Source organism: Dinoponera quadriceps, unplaced genomic scaffold (assembly GCF_001313825.1).
Source record: "Dinoponera quadriceps isolate SergipeBrazil2010 unplaced genomic scaffold, ASM131382v1 scaffold591, whole genome shotgun sequence".
NCBI lineage: Eukaryota > Metazoa > Arthropoda > Insecta > Hymenoptera > Formicidae > Dinoponera > Dinoponera quadriceps.
The window spans coordinates 315901-327993 of NW_014554680.1; the positions used below are offsets into that span (position 1 = coordinate 315901).

Genomic DNA, 12093 nt, shown 5'->3' on the forward strand with positions numbered 1-12093 from the left:
TTTTCGAGCTACACAAGCTTTGGACTTATCGAATCGTGAAAATGCGGAAATCTTCGCGCGAAACTTTTCACTTTTCACGTTCCCGCTCCTAAGAAAGAGTCGTTACACGATCGTTACCCATCGAGGCTGATACGAGCCACGGTGGCGCGGATATCCTTCGTATCTATTCGCGCAGCGAGCAAAACGTCGCGCGCAAACAAGGACCGCCGAACTAAATACCGCGGGCGATCGTCGCGTCGCGCAATATCTCACGTACTTTCTTTACACTCGCCTTAGCAATCGTTCTCCGAAATTAGAGACACTGATGAACACAATGTCTTAATCGAAATAACTCCTCCCTAAACGAGAGATCCCATATGCCCAACGAAATGAAGCTCGAGTATGCGGAATTCCGGTACGTACACAACACGTGTTCTCGAAGGTATGCACACTGCGTCGTCATGTATGCCTTGCCATTTTCTAAGTCGACAGTTATACGATTTTCAATCTTATACACATTGCGTCATGTACGTCTTACCATTCCTTAGAACGAGAGTTATACGATTTTCAGCCTTATACATATAAGCATAAGGTCGAAAATCGCATACGTAACTCCAGTTGTGATGGTAAGGCTTACATAGGTTTTTTTTTCTTTGAACTAGGATTACACTGAACTCGAACTGGTGAAAGCAATATCGAGTTTTCAATGTCGAGTCAATCAATGCAAGTGTACAGAGAGGGATAAAAAAAACGTGCTAGTGCAGTGACCAATATGGCTCATTACGTTTTATAAATTATAATGCTCCTCATATTTGGAAATTTGATTTTTGATAAAGAATATATGTATACATATATTTATTTATTTGTTATAAAATAATTTATCAAATATCTTAAATTTGGTTTCCTATACTTTTGTTACAGTAATGTCGTTACTTTAAGTTATGTATTTATTCGTATACATAGCTGCCATATTGAAAATTACTGTTGTATTACCTCGAGATCTAAAGCAGTCAGTGCAATAAATTGGTTGCATTGAGTACGACTACGCCTTGAAAACAAACAGCGAATGTGACGTAATTTCCGTCAAAAAGAACTCTTCAGTATACACGACTTGAACTAACGCGGTCAGTTCAGTGAAGAAGAACAAACCTCGTGATGCAGTGTGTATGCACAAAGTTGAAAATAGCATAAGTAACTCTAATTACAAGGCACACATCCATGGACAGTAATTTGTCCCCTACTAGATCTAATGATGGCTATTATAATCTGTTCTTATTAAGAGAATATTCACGTAAAGACTATATCAAATTAGCGAAAATTGGAATTTGACCAACTGAAATAACACGAGCCAAGATCGAGAATATTTGTTTCATCGAATTCTGATTTATGCACAATAGTGATGATTTGTTTCAACAATCCCCTTATTCTTTAACTCGAAAATTTCGTTACCGTTTGCATATCGTTACGTAGTTATTTTGCAGTATCTACGCAAAGATTTGTAAAGTATACGTTAAAATTTGCAAAATAAGGACGTAAGATAAGCATCTTTTGGACTTGCTTCACCAGATCCAGAGGGAAGAAATCATTATCCACGAATGTACATGACGCAGTGTGTGAAATATTGGTACAAGCGAATTTTGTACTGTGCATACGCTATATATACACGATATCGTTACGGTAATATCGTGCGGTAGTCCCTACGGGGGACCCTGTCTCTAGGTGAAATTGTTTAGAAACGCCGTTGCAAAGCGGCGCTCTATACATCGATTAGTTTCTACTTTCCTTCTACATCGTTGTCGTTTCGTCTATAATCTAGATCGTCTTTGGAAGAGGACGACGCCGGTCTGTCCCGCGCCTCCGCTGTGTTCGGAGCGTCAGCTTCGTGTATCGACTCGAGGTCGATTTTCAACCCGACAAATCTGTCGAAATCGACCGTCAGTTTTGAAATTGAGGAATTACGATGCAGCAAGCAAAGGAGCGCTCGCTCGAATCGAACAAGGGAACATTCGCGAACTCGCATGGAAAAAAGGACGCAACGCCGAAATTCGACTCGGCGGAAGCCCATGGACAGACCGTGCGCTTTTTTATCGTAAATCCGACTGGTGTCACACAGATTTTGCGAGAAATCCCATTTCGCACGATGCGAGGAGCGAATATACTTGCATGTCTCGTTAAAACGCACTCGGACGTGCACTGAAAGAAGGATTTAGTAATAAATATTAGAATTTGGTGAGCATTTGCCGATCAAATATTTAATTACTGCAACCAAATAATTTAATTCCGTATACCGTATTGTACTGTATATATACGATACTGTAATTTTGTATGTTCCTAGCAAACACCAACCAACACCAACAATAACATAACATCAATGTTATAATTTTTCACTCAACAATGTAACTGTTATATAACACGCACGTTACGCTATATTTATTTATTATTATTGAGTAGGAAATTATAATATTGATGTTGTTACTCTGTTACACCGAGAAAAAGAAATTGAAATTTTGCGAAGTAAATGTTTCTTGTATTTTCCTCGATATTTATTGATTAGGAAAAAATTTAATCGTGATGACGGAATACATATTTTTATGAGATATGAGTTTTCTTATTAATTGGTTTATTTACTAAGAATAAAATTTTATCTCGCCGTATTTAAATAAACACTTATTTCTGCGAAATAAACCTTATATTTCACAAATAAATTTTTAGAGTCTTTTCCTCTAAGTGTAGCTGATGTTTGCTGGACTGTACAGACATTTTAGTATACTAAATTATTTGCTTGCGGTAATCAAACATTTGATCGATAAATATTCATCAAATTTTAGTCATCAAAGTTACTTATTACTGAATCTTTTTCTTCGGCGTGGCCATCCGGCCATTGCAGAGCGACGTAGCGTTTTAACCTTCGAAAACTATGCGTGACTCGGTGTAAGAATATAAATATCGTCTCGCCTACTAATCTCGTGATCGTTAAGGATACAAACACGTGAGGTCTTACCCTAATAAACGCTATTCACAATTAAACGGTTCTCGAAGGCTAAGAGCTATTACACGGTCACTCTGTGTGACTCCAGAAAGAGAGGACAATGATTCCGATGCGGTTGTTTCATTCGTCGGTCAATTTAGCTATATATAAAGAATCTCTATCATATTTCTAACAAATATTTATGTTGCGCGTTATCTGTTAGCGTTTTATGTACTTGGCGATGCTATCGCATCGTTCGAGAACGCAATCGAAACCTCGGCAGTCTCTCTCTCTCTCTCCCCCGAGTTTCTCGATTCGCTGCGCTTATCATTGTGGAACATGGACAAATTTATATTCGAGAAAAAAATACCACACTTTTGTATAATCTATATCATTCTCGTGTCGATCGACGCAGTGAACTCTATTGTTATGACCTTCGTCACTTTTACAGCTCTCCGAGGAAGACTCCGTTTTTTTTTTTCGAGGTTTCGATCTCGTTCTCTCTAGTCTTTCCGTAATTATACACGATCTACAGAGGAGCGTAGTTCACACATATATAGTTAAATTGACGAGTGAACTTTCAATCCGATATTTCTCGAAGCAGTTGCGGCTATTGGCTTCATTTAATTAGGCATAAGGACAGTTTCGCGTATACACACTCTCTCTCTCTCTCTTGTTTACGTTTCTGCCTTTCTGAATTTCAATCTCTTTCTCCCTTACAGTCCTTTGACTCGTGTCCTTCGAAGGACAATCCGGTGAGAGTTCGAAGGAACTGTCTGGAACTCTAGGATCCTCTCGTTAGAGAAAAAAGAAAAAGAAAATAGTTACCGCGATATCGATTACGCGGGGAGACATCGGCGACTACTACGGCACTGGACACTCCGCCAGTGCACCAGAGCGGCCTCGGCTACGTACATTATTGCGCGACGCAATACAATTGATTATAGCGAAGTGCTTTACCTCGACTGCGACTTTGATCTCACCGCTCATCGGTAGCTGTCTCGCGTTGCATGCAGTCCAATCGCAAATCGTGCGATAACGATAGCGCGCGGCGTGCGGTCGCGTGTTAGCTACTTAAAATCGATACTTAGTAACTGGCCTCGTGCCCAGCGAGAATGTACAAATCCGCCCCTTCCGACTCGGTCAGCGTGCCGCTGTGAACCAGATGGCTCTCCAACATGACGACCCTGTCGAACGTAACGATCGATTAATTTATTCCCGAAGTCATTGACGTGCCGAATGGTTTTTTATCGGACAAACGAACGCGGCAACAGCCTTTCACCGTGAACCGACCCTTTGAATTTCAGTGACATTCGTTGTTAATTTAAAATCCTCCGGAAAACATCCAATTGCTAATTAAATCAATGAGCAACGTAGAAAATTGTCCACCGTGTTCGTTTGTCCGGAAAAATTTCGCAGCACATGATGGACAATTTTATCCTCCCACAATAATATTAATAATAATATTAATTAATCCGTGCTTGGCTCCTCATGGTCTGATTGTTTGTTAATGGAAAATTCTTATTTGTCAAAAATATTCTAGGTGCTAACAGTTATTGCCTCACTCCGTACACTAAGAGCTTTGGAATTATTTTATCTGCATATATATACATATCTAATTATCTCACTTACGTCAGACACATACTTATCTGAGCCAAGTAGCCTGTAAGTCCTGCTCGGATCACTAATCTCCTGCGTGACTTCGCCGTTCTTGAAACTTCTACCTTGCATACCGTGCTTGTGGAATGCCAGTACACTATCCGGTAGACAAACTGGGAAGAAATGACGATGTGGCGTTTTACTCGTGAACTTTGACACTGATTACATAGGAACGAAGTGACTCGATGCTTACTGATAGACTCGATTTGAAAGTTAAACTGCAGCTCCGACAGTTGCTTCTTGCTGACGCGGGGTTTCCCTTGCAAGGTCACCATCTTCACCACATCTGTAAATATGAATCACGTAACAATATCCAACACAATAAGATACCTGCAACGTCTACGGTAACACTCACTGTCGTAGCAAACGAGTATTGCGTCTTTTTCGAACTGCGTGACATTAATAACGTTCAGATTCTCTCTTCTTGGTATCACAGTCGCTGAAAGAGTATTTTTATCATAAGAAAGATGATGCTTCTGGATTAGAAAATGAAGAATTGTCGAGCCTCGAGATGGAGGAAAGTAACAGGAATGTAATACAAGCCATTAAGCTCTACAGACTTGATGTCGTGTCACAAATGACACGACAACGATATACCTGAACCATCCATGTCCTCCAATTCGTCGCTGTGGAACCAACTCGCTCCTGAATTCATGTTGATCAAGTCCAGCTTCAGTTTGTTCTGCTGATATGGCTGTTTAACCGACACACACACCATCGGGTATTCCATTTCAGGCGTGATAACCATCTTGAAGACGTTTAGGGGCGACGGTAGAACGCAGTCGAAGTGTTTCAGAAGCATAAATTTGTTCAGCGGGTCATACCATTGCATCAGAAATATACCCGCTGGCATTGCACCGCACAGGTACTTGTACCTACGTCAGAAAATACCCGTGAATTTCCGATTGAGTCAGTGGAAGGAGGAAAAATCGCCCAATTAGATTAGAGTAGAATAGAATCTGCTTTTTATTACGTTCTAGGATAAATTCTAAATAAAAGCAACCAATAATACAATACGACATAAATGTATGGACAATTGGCGCAAGGAAAAAAGAACCAAGAGTGAAGAAATTTGGAATAAAAAGTACAGATTACAAAAATAATAATGAGAACCTAAGACAAATAATGAGATGAGAATGAAGATTAATTTACGAACGCTTTGTCGGTGAAGATAATGATTGAAAACGGTTAATTTAAAAGATACGACAGTGAGAGTATGTTCAATAGCCAAGGGAGCGAAGCATCACCCGAAATGCCCAGAACATAGCATTAATCCTAAATATGCGATGTGACTATGAATACCGGCTTATATCGTAGCGCGACAAGAAATATACAGACAATGAAGCGCCATTTTGTGTCGCTCACCCGTTGTATGGGTTTCTCCCGACGCAACACTTGGTGCATCCCTTCGTGTCCGGCACTTTCGTAGTGAGGGCGAATTTCCTAGGGACTAATCTCTCCGGTATCTTATTCATGTGCAACGAAAACCTATGGGTCTGCTTACTCAGCATCGCTAGCAAGTCGTGCCTATACAACTGAGGCGTTTTTCCTAGGCAATCCGAAAAACGAGATATTCGTAGGTGTTCCGTAGAAAGCTGCACGAAATAATCAATCGTGCAGAAAACCGTCCAAAGATCCACTTACCGGAAAGGGACATGAGGACGTCCTTGATAACGTACATCCAGATAGTGCGTCGCGGGTACAACTGGTCTATCGCAGTTTCGTGGAGTTCGTTCAGGTTCAAGTTGTAAATCCCTTCTTCCGCAGCGATCAGCAAGTGCTGATCCCTTGTATCCGGATGAATCCAGCTCGCGGTGCAGTGTATTCTCAGTGGACAGCCGTTGAATACCTATTGACGATCGAGGTAAGGAAAGGAAGAGAAAACGTGACGATTACGATTTTCTGCGAAAGAGAGAGTTCTCAATTTTCCAGAAGCCAACCTTTGAGAAACATGCTCCCATGTGTACTTTCGGCGTAGGCGGCAGCCCATTGCTGATCGGTCTTGGTGGCGTATGCCTTTTCCGATCCCTTCTCCTTGGAGGCACAGGCGGTGTGTCCGACAATAAGTCAGGACTCATATTTTCCCTATCTCGATCCGCCGATATCTCATTATCGCCTGAGCAAAATTATACGATAATTATTGCGATTAATCAATATTACACGAAGCAGAGCGATGCTTCAAGAAAGCTCGCAAAGCGAAATTTGTTACATAGAAATATGATTATAATTATTTATACGCTATCTCATTATACTGTAAATTCCTAGTGAGATATATTTAAAACTGTTTTTTCATATTAGGTGTGTGCAAAAGCTCTAGTCACTATTCCGTAAGTGTTCGCTTTATTTTTCTAGAACGTCAGAAGTTTTAGTTCAGATGATTGAAATTTTGCAGACTTTTTCATTGCATTTAAATTATAATTGACCTTTTTCTTCTTACTGGAATTTTGTATAAATGTTTATATCATGTTAATGTTAAAGCAGACATTCATGATGTGTACTCTCACCGTTTGACTGCGTGGACTCGTCCCTGGGGCCGCTGTCTGATAATGATCGTTGACGTTGTCCATTCACAGCTGTTAAGGACTGAGAACTGTTGACAAGGCCATACAATTCGTCCACGGAGCTGTGACGTCTGGGGCTCGCTTGGGACCCTGTGCATGAATCGATTCTGTATGCTAGTGTTCGCATACGCGCCAACACAAAGAAGAGAAAAACAGAATAAGAAGAAGAAGATAAAGAAGAAGAATAAGAAGAAGATGATGAAATAAAAGTCGTGGGTTAACGATGTAATTTACATACCAGATACATTGTAGTACGGACAATGCACTTCACAGTCGTTCGAAGATTCCCCGAGCGGTAGAGTAGCTCTACAAAAGAAAGCGTTTAAGTAGACGTTAACGCACAATCGTTCCTTCGAGACGCGTCTGGTTTGGGAGAACGAAACATGAACGCTGTGTTAGTAGAAGACAGAACAACACGTTGAAGGTAAAATGATAAAATATGCATTATTTGCATGTCGCATTGTAAAACGAATGCTCAGACATAGTGTGTATGCCTCTGTTGGGGTAGCAATCCGCAAACGTCGATAACAGTAGAAAGAATCGCATGAAATGTGATGCAAAAACACAATGGAATAAGAGAGAAAAAAGCCGCATATTTCAAAGAAAGTTTAGTTTACTGAAATGTCACAAAGCAATCGCACGTCATCGAGGTGTTAATATGATCGGTTGTACATGTGAGGTTGCCTGTTTTGCTGGTTACGTGATACACAGTGAATGACACGGTTTTGAACATGTGTTTTCTCGAGTTAATCGAATTATAAGACAGAAACAGATGCGTCAACCTAGAAACGTTCCCCGCCATCGGAGAATAAATGTATGTAAATGTATGCTTTTTTACTCGATACCTGCACCATCCGATGGAAAAGTGTTTTCGGGCGAAAAACGATAAAAGAATTGCAGGTTTATTGATAGAGTGTGTTATCTGCGCAATGTACGGTGTATAATCCGAAAGGTGAGTCTCGTATATAATGGTTTCTCGATGAGTGATACCATTCGTACGTAAAAGTGGGTGACCATACTCCCGGTATTATAGCACGCGTATCAACTGAAAATTATCTATGTCATCGGAAAATAATAATTGCTTACTGTAATTCGTTATCTACTTACTGCAGGGAATATAGCTGGTCGCAATGCCCACCAACCATCGACATTGCATTCCCCCTGCACACATGAAACTGTGATCATATACTATAAAATTACAAACTCGTTTTTATTTTTTAATTATTTTTGGTGACTTCTGTTCTTGTCGCGGTACGATACGTCTCGGAACTTGATAAACGGCTCAATTAATATCGTAATAAGCTGAAACAACATAAGATACTTGAGATGAAGCGACTAATACTGTTTCTGCTTTTCGAATGTATCTCATGGAATTATATCGCGTTAAAAGAAATATGCAATAACTTTAGACGCGTGGCGACGATATGCCTCCCTCTCTCTCTCTCACTTTCAAGTGTCGTAATTGCAATTTTTGTATCCCGCAACGTTGTAATATCCAAAGAAGTCCGTAATGATTGCAAGTTGCAAATTGCCTTTTAGATCTCCAGTATAATAATAATAGTTACACAGGTCTGGTGATCAGAAAAAATGCCGGATCGAAGAAGACTGCTGTAGAATATGACAAAGACTTAGTTACACGACTGACACTTTTGTCAAGCCTCCTCCACCAGTATGGCTGATGAAATAGCTTCGGTGTGTTAGGATGTTTCGAGAGAATTAACATGCAACGAATAACATCGAATACATGTAACAGGAAAAAGAGGCACACTTCAAGATTCTATGTTCTATCTAAAATTTGTGCACATGATACTGATGTTTCTCTGCAAATGACAGCGTGGATGTTGATTGAATCTGTTATGATATGTGTTTTCTTTTGATGATGTAGTTTTAGTCACTCCGTTCGGTTATATCGTAAAAACGATTGTACCAATTATTAGATATTTTTCCTTCGGGTAGTACCATTCACTTAAACCGGTTCCCCTAAGCGCGTATCACTTAAAAGTTACACAACTTCCTAAATTCGCTTTAAAACGTAAATTTGGAATAACTAAAATAAGAGAGAAACACATATGAATGTAACTTTTAGGAAAAGCGAATGAACAGAATATCGAAGAATGCGCGTATCAACACAAAGTTATTACAATGCATGAACAGAACAAGATGTCAAAGAAAACAAGCGATTAAGTAGCAAAGTAATCGTTCGAATGATGCAATTTACAAGAATTATGCACAGCATCAGGAGATATAAGTGCAAGGTGCAAGGTGCAAGGGAAAAGGGTTACCTGCCAATACCTTAGCAACAACTCCTCATCAATGTACTGCAATAGACTCCTGTTGGGAGAAATTATTAGAATTACAAACTGATCAGAAAAATTAAAAGTACGGAGAATAAATAATGGAAATGGATTACAAAATAGAATTCAGGACAGAGAGAAATAGAGAGAGAGAGAGAGAGAGAGAGAGAGAGAGAAATAGTGTGCTACGGAAAAATGGGAATATTTATCGGTGGCAGGATATAAATATTTCAGAATTATACGATCGAATATACTATATCGTCGAAAGAAGGATCGAGAATACTAATAATTTCACAATTTCTGTACGAACCGAAAGACCTTCTGGATATATTTCTCATCATAGAAACTTTCGAGAAAAACCTCGTGAATAAAGTACAAAACTACAGGTGTACGAAATGAATCGCTCTTGTGTCTGACTTTGAATTGGCATGAATGATTCTAATGCACGAGATCGATATGTTGGTGTACGCGTGAAGTACATTATCGAGTGATCGTATTAACTTCGATAAAATGCATAACACCGTTCGAAAACTCTCAATCATGCAATATCATACAAGCAATCACGTCTATCGCCTAACATGCAAAAGGTGGTGCTTGTGATTTCATATATATCTACAATATATTGTTAAATCTGTCTGGTCAGAGAATAAAGTGTCTATGTACATAACAGTCGTTTTATTACTGCAAATTTTATGCTATGTACGCCCAGTTAAAGATAACGTTAATTCCATCCATGTACTTGTTACATTTCAAGCCACTTTAACCGATACAAGAAAATTAAAATGCAATTTGTTTTACATTTATGTTGTTATTGTACGAAAAGACTGCAAAGAAAAAAACTTTTGTTTCATCGTAAGACTAAATTCCGTTATTCAAGAAGGCAAGTTAGTTGAGATTTTTCACACATTTTTTGAAGCTAAGAAAACGTAAGTGTATCACTTGTCTTGGTGAGTACACGTCTTTGTTACATCCAAAGATCGGGGAAGAATTTTCACGCCACACTACAACTGAAGGAAGTTTATGATGTTACCTTAAAGTCATACGAAATATCTCTGTGCCGGTTTTGCTACGACGTTTCAATATTTTACTTGTCATAACGTTCGCGCCAAGTGTACTGGTACAAAAATAAGTGTGAATAAATAAGTAGCAAAAGATTTCGGTCCGCGGATGAGGGTCGGGGAAAATAACGGACGACGATAATCGATAACGCGAGAAAACGAATTTCTGCGGTGTCCGTGTTCAATTATATTCCGCCGGTTATTTCTGTAATCATCTATTTCGTTTCGCGAGAGAGATTTCTAAACCCGTCGAGATATTTCAGAATATGATGCGCTGCTGTTTCAAGTGCGAGACAGTAACAAACGTAACGCGTCTTTGTCTCTCGTTCGCTCGGACCAAGTGTGACATGATGCAAAGCATAAGCACACATGCTATATGTACTTATTAGTTACTATCAGGCAAGAATGTTCGCGGCCCTCATGATACAGCATACCGTATTGCTGTCTTGTTAATGCACATCTGACAATTATATCTCGTCCGCAAATCACCAAGTCTCTCTTTAAACAATATGTGTGTACATATATATATATATATATGTGTGTGTGTGTGTGTGTGTGTGTATACGTGAAACATATAATGCACATTGAAGAATCAAGATGTCACATTGGAACGTCTCTCTCGAGTCTCACTCTAAACATCTATAAGACAGACATTTACGAAAAGATATCGTCGAACAAAACAGCAACTACCATATTAGTGAAAGTGAGATGGAAGCTCCGATCTCTCCGATGTTTTGCGAGGTGTGTGTGTATATGTGTGTGATGAGAGAATTGACAGAGAGAAACAGAAAACAACTTACTTCTCCTGAACATCTTCGAACGCTGAACCGATCCCACAGTCTGGGTGCACATCACAATTATGTACAGCCTAGATGTACGAATACGCAAATAAGATGTTCAATTTCATTACCACATATATTGTGCACATTTTCGCTAATTACTATATCGTGATATAGTAATTATATAATATTTAATAGAGATATATATATTAAAAAAAACAGTCATTATATATAATAATGTTTAATAGATATATATAAAAAAAATAGTCATTATATATAATTATTATATTATTATATTATCAAACAATGAGAAAAGTGTAATCATAACATTAACAGGCAACTAAAAGTCAAACGCTGATTTACAAATAATTATAGATTTACAAGAAATTAGCAAGCGTTGCACAAGAATGACAGTCAAAAGTATGCAAATCGAATCCTAATTTCTTAAATTAGCATATAATTGGTTGGTATATTTTTTTCTCCGTTTTAATGAACGGACATCGCATTTTTTTCTTTTTAATCACGGAAGATGACTCAGATTATGGTCTGATACGTTTGATTTGCTTAATTATGACTGTCGTTTTTACATAACTTTTGTTAACTTCTGTATAATGTACTATTAAATTGTAATGCTAAATTGGTTACTCGTGCATCGACGTTTGATTCTTACGTGCTTGTTAATATCATGATTACATTTTTTCCACCGTTTGATTGTATATCATTAGAGTCGTAATTATTGCATTGATTACTATATTTATCACGACAAGAAAGAACTTGCTCTATAGCAACTCCGTT

At 38.8% G+C, this 12093-nt stretch overlaps 1 protein-coding gene across 7 annotated transcripts in view; it reads right to left on the reverse strand.

Moving 5' to 3' along the window:
* The window catches only part of LOC106740809 (mitogen-activated protein kinase kinase kinase kinase 5), a 31045-nt gene that overhangs the window by 16323 nt on the left and 2629 nt on the right, over positions 1-12093 (reverse strand). Inside the window, exons 8-20 of one of the 7 annotated variants that reach the window (XR_001374126.1) lie at positions 11320-11387; positions 9460-9498; positions 8275-8328; positions 7406-7473; positions 7111-7281; positions 6547-6722; positions 6251-6455; positions 5972-6155; positions 5204-5481; positions 4962-5045; positions 4800-4892; positions 4593-4719; positions 3908-4134 (exon numbers count right to left, since the gene is read on the reverse strand). Coding sequence is in view for 6 of the 7 variants with exons in the window: in XM_014612206.1 (XP_014467692.1) it covers positions 4035-4134; positions 4593-4719; positions 4800-4892; positions 4962-5045; positions 5204-5481; positions 5972-6155; positions 6251-6455; positions 6547-6722; positions 7111-7281; positions 7406-7473; positions 8275-8328; positions 9460-9498; positions 11320-11387 (1647 nt within the window). In the remaining variant the exon portion in view is untranslated. Of the gene's footprint in view, positions 1-2633; positions 4135-4592; positions 4720-4799; positions 4893-4961; positions 5046-5203; positions 5482-5971; positions 6156-6250; positions 6456-6546; positions 6723-7110; positions 7282-7405; positions 7474-8274; positions 8329-9459; positions 9499-11319; positions 11388-12093 lie in introns of those variants that run through there. The other 6 variants (XM_014612208.1, XM_014612206.1, XM_014612210.1 and 3 more) reach the window with 6 other exon arrangements.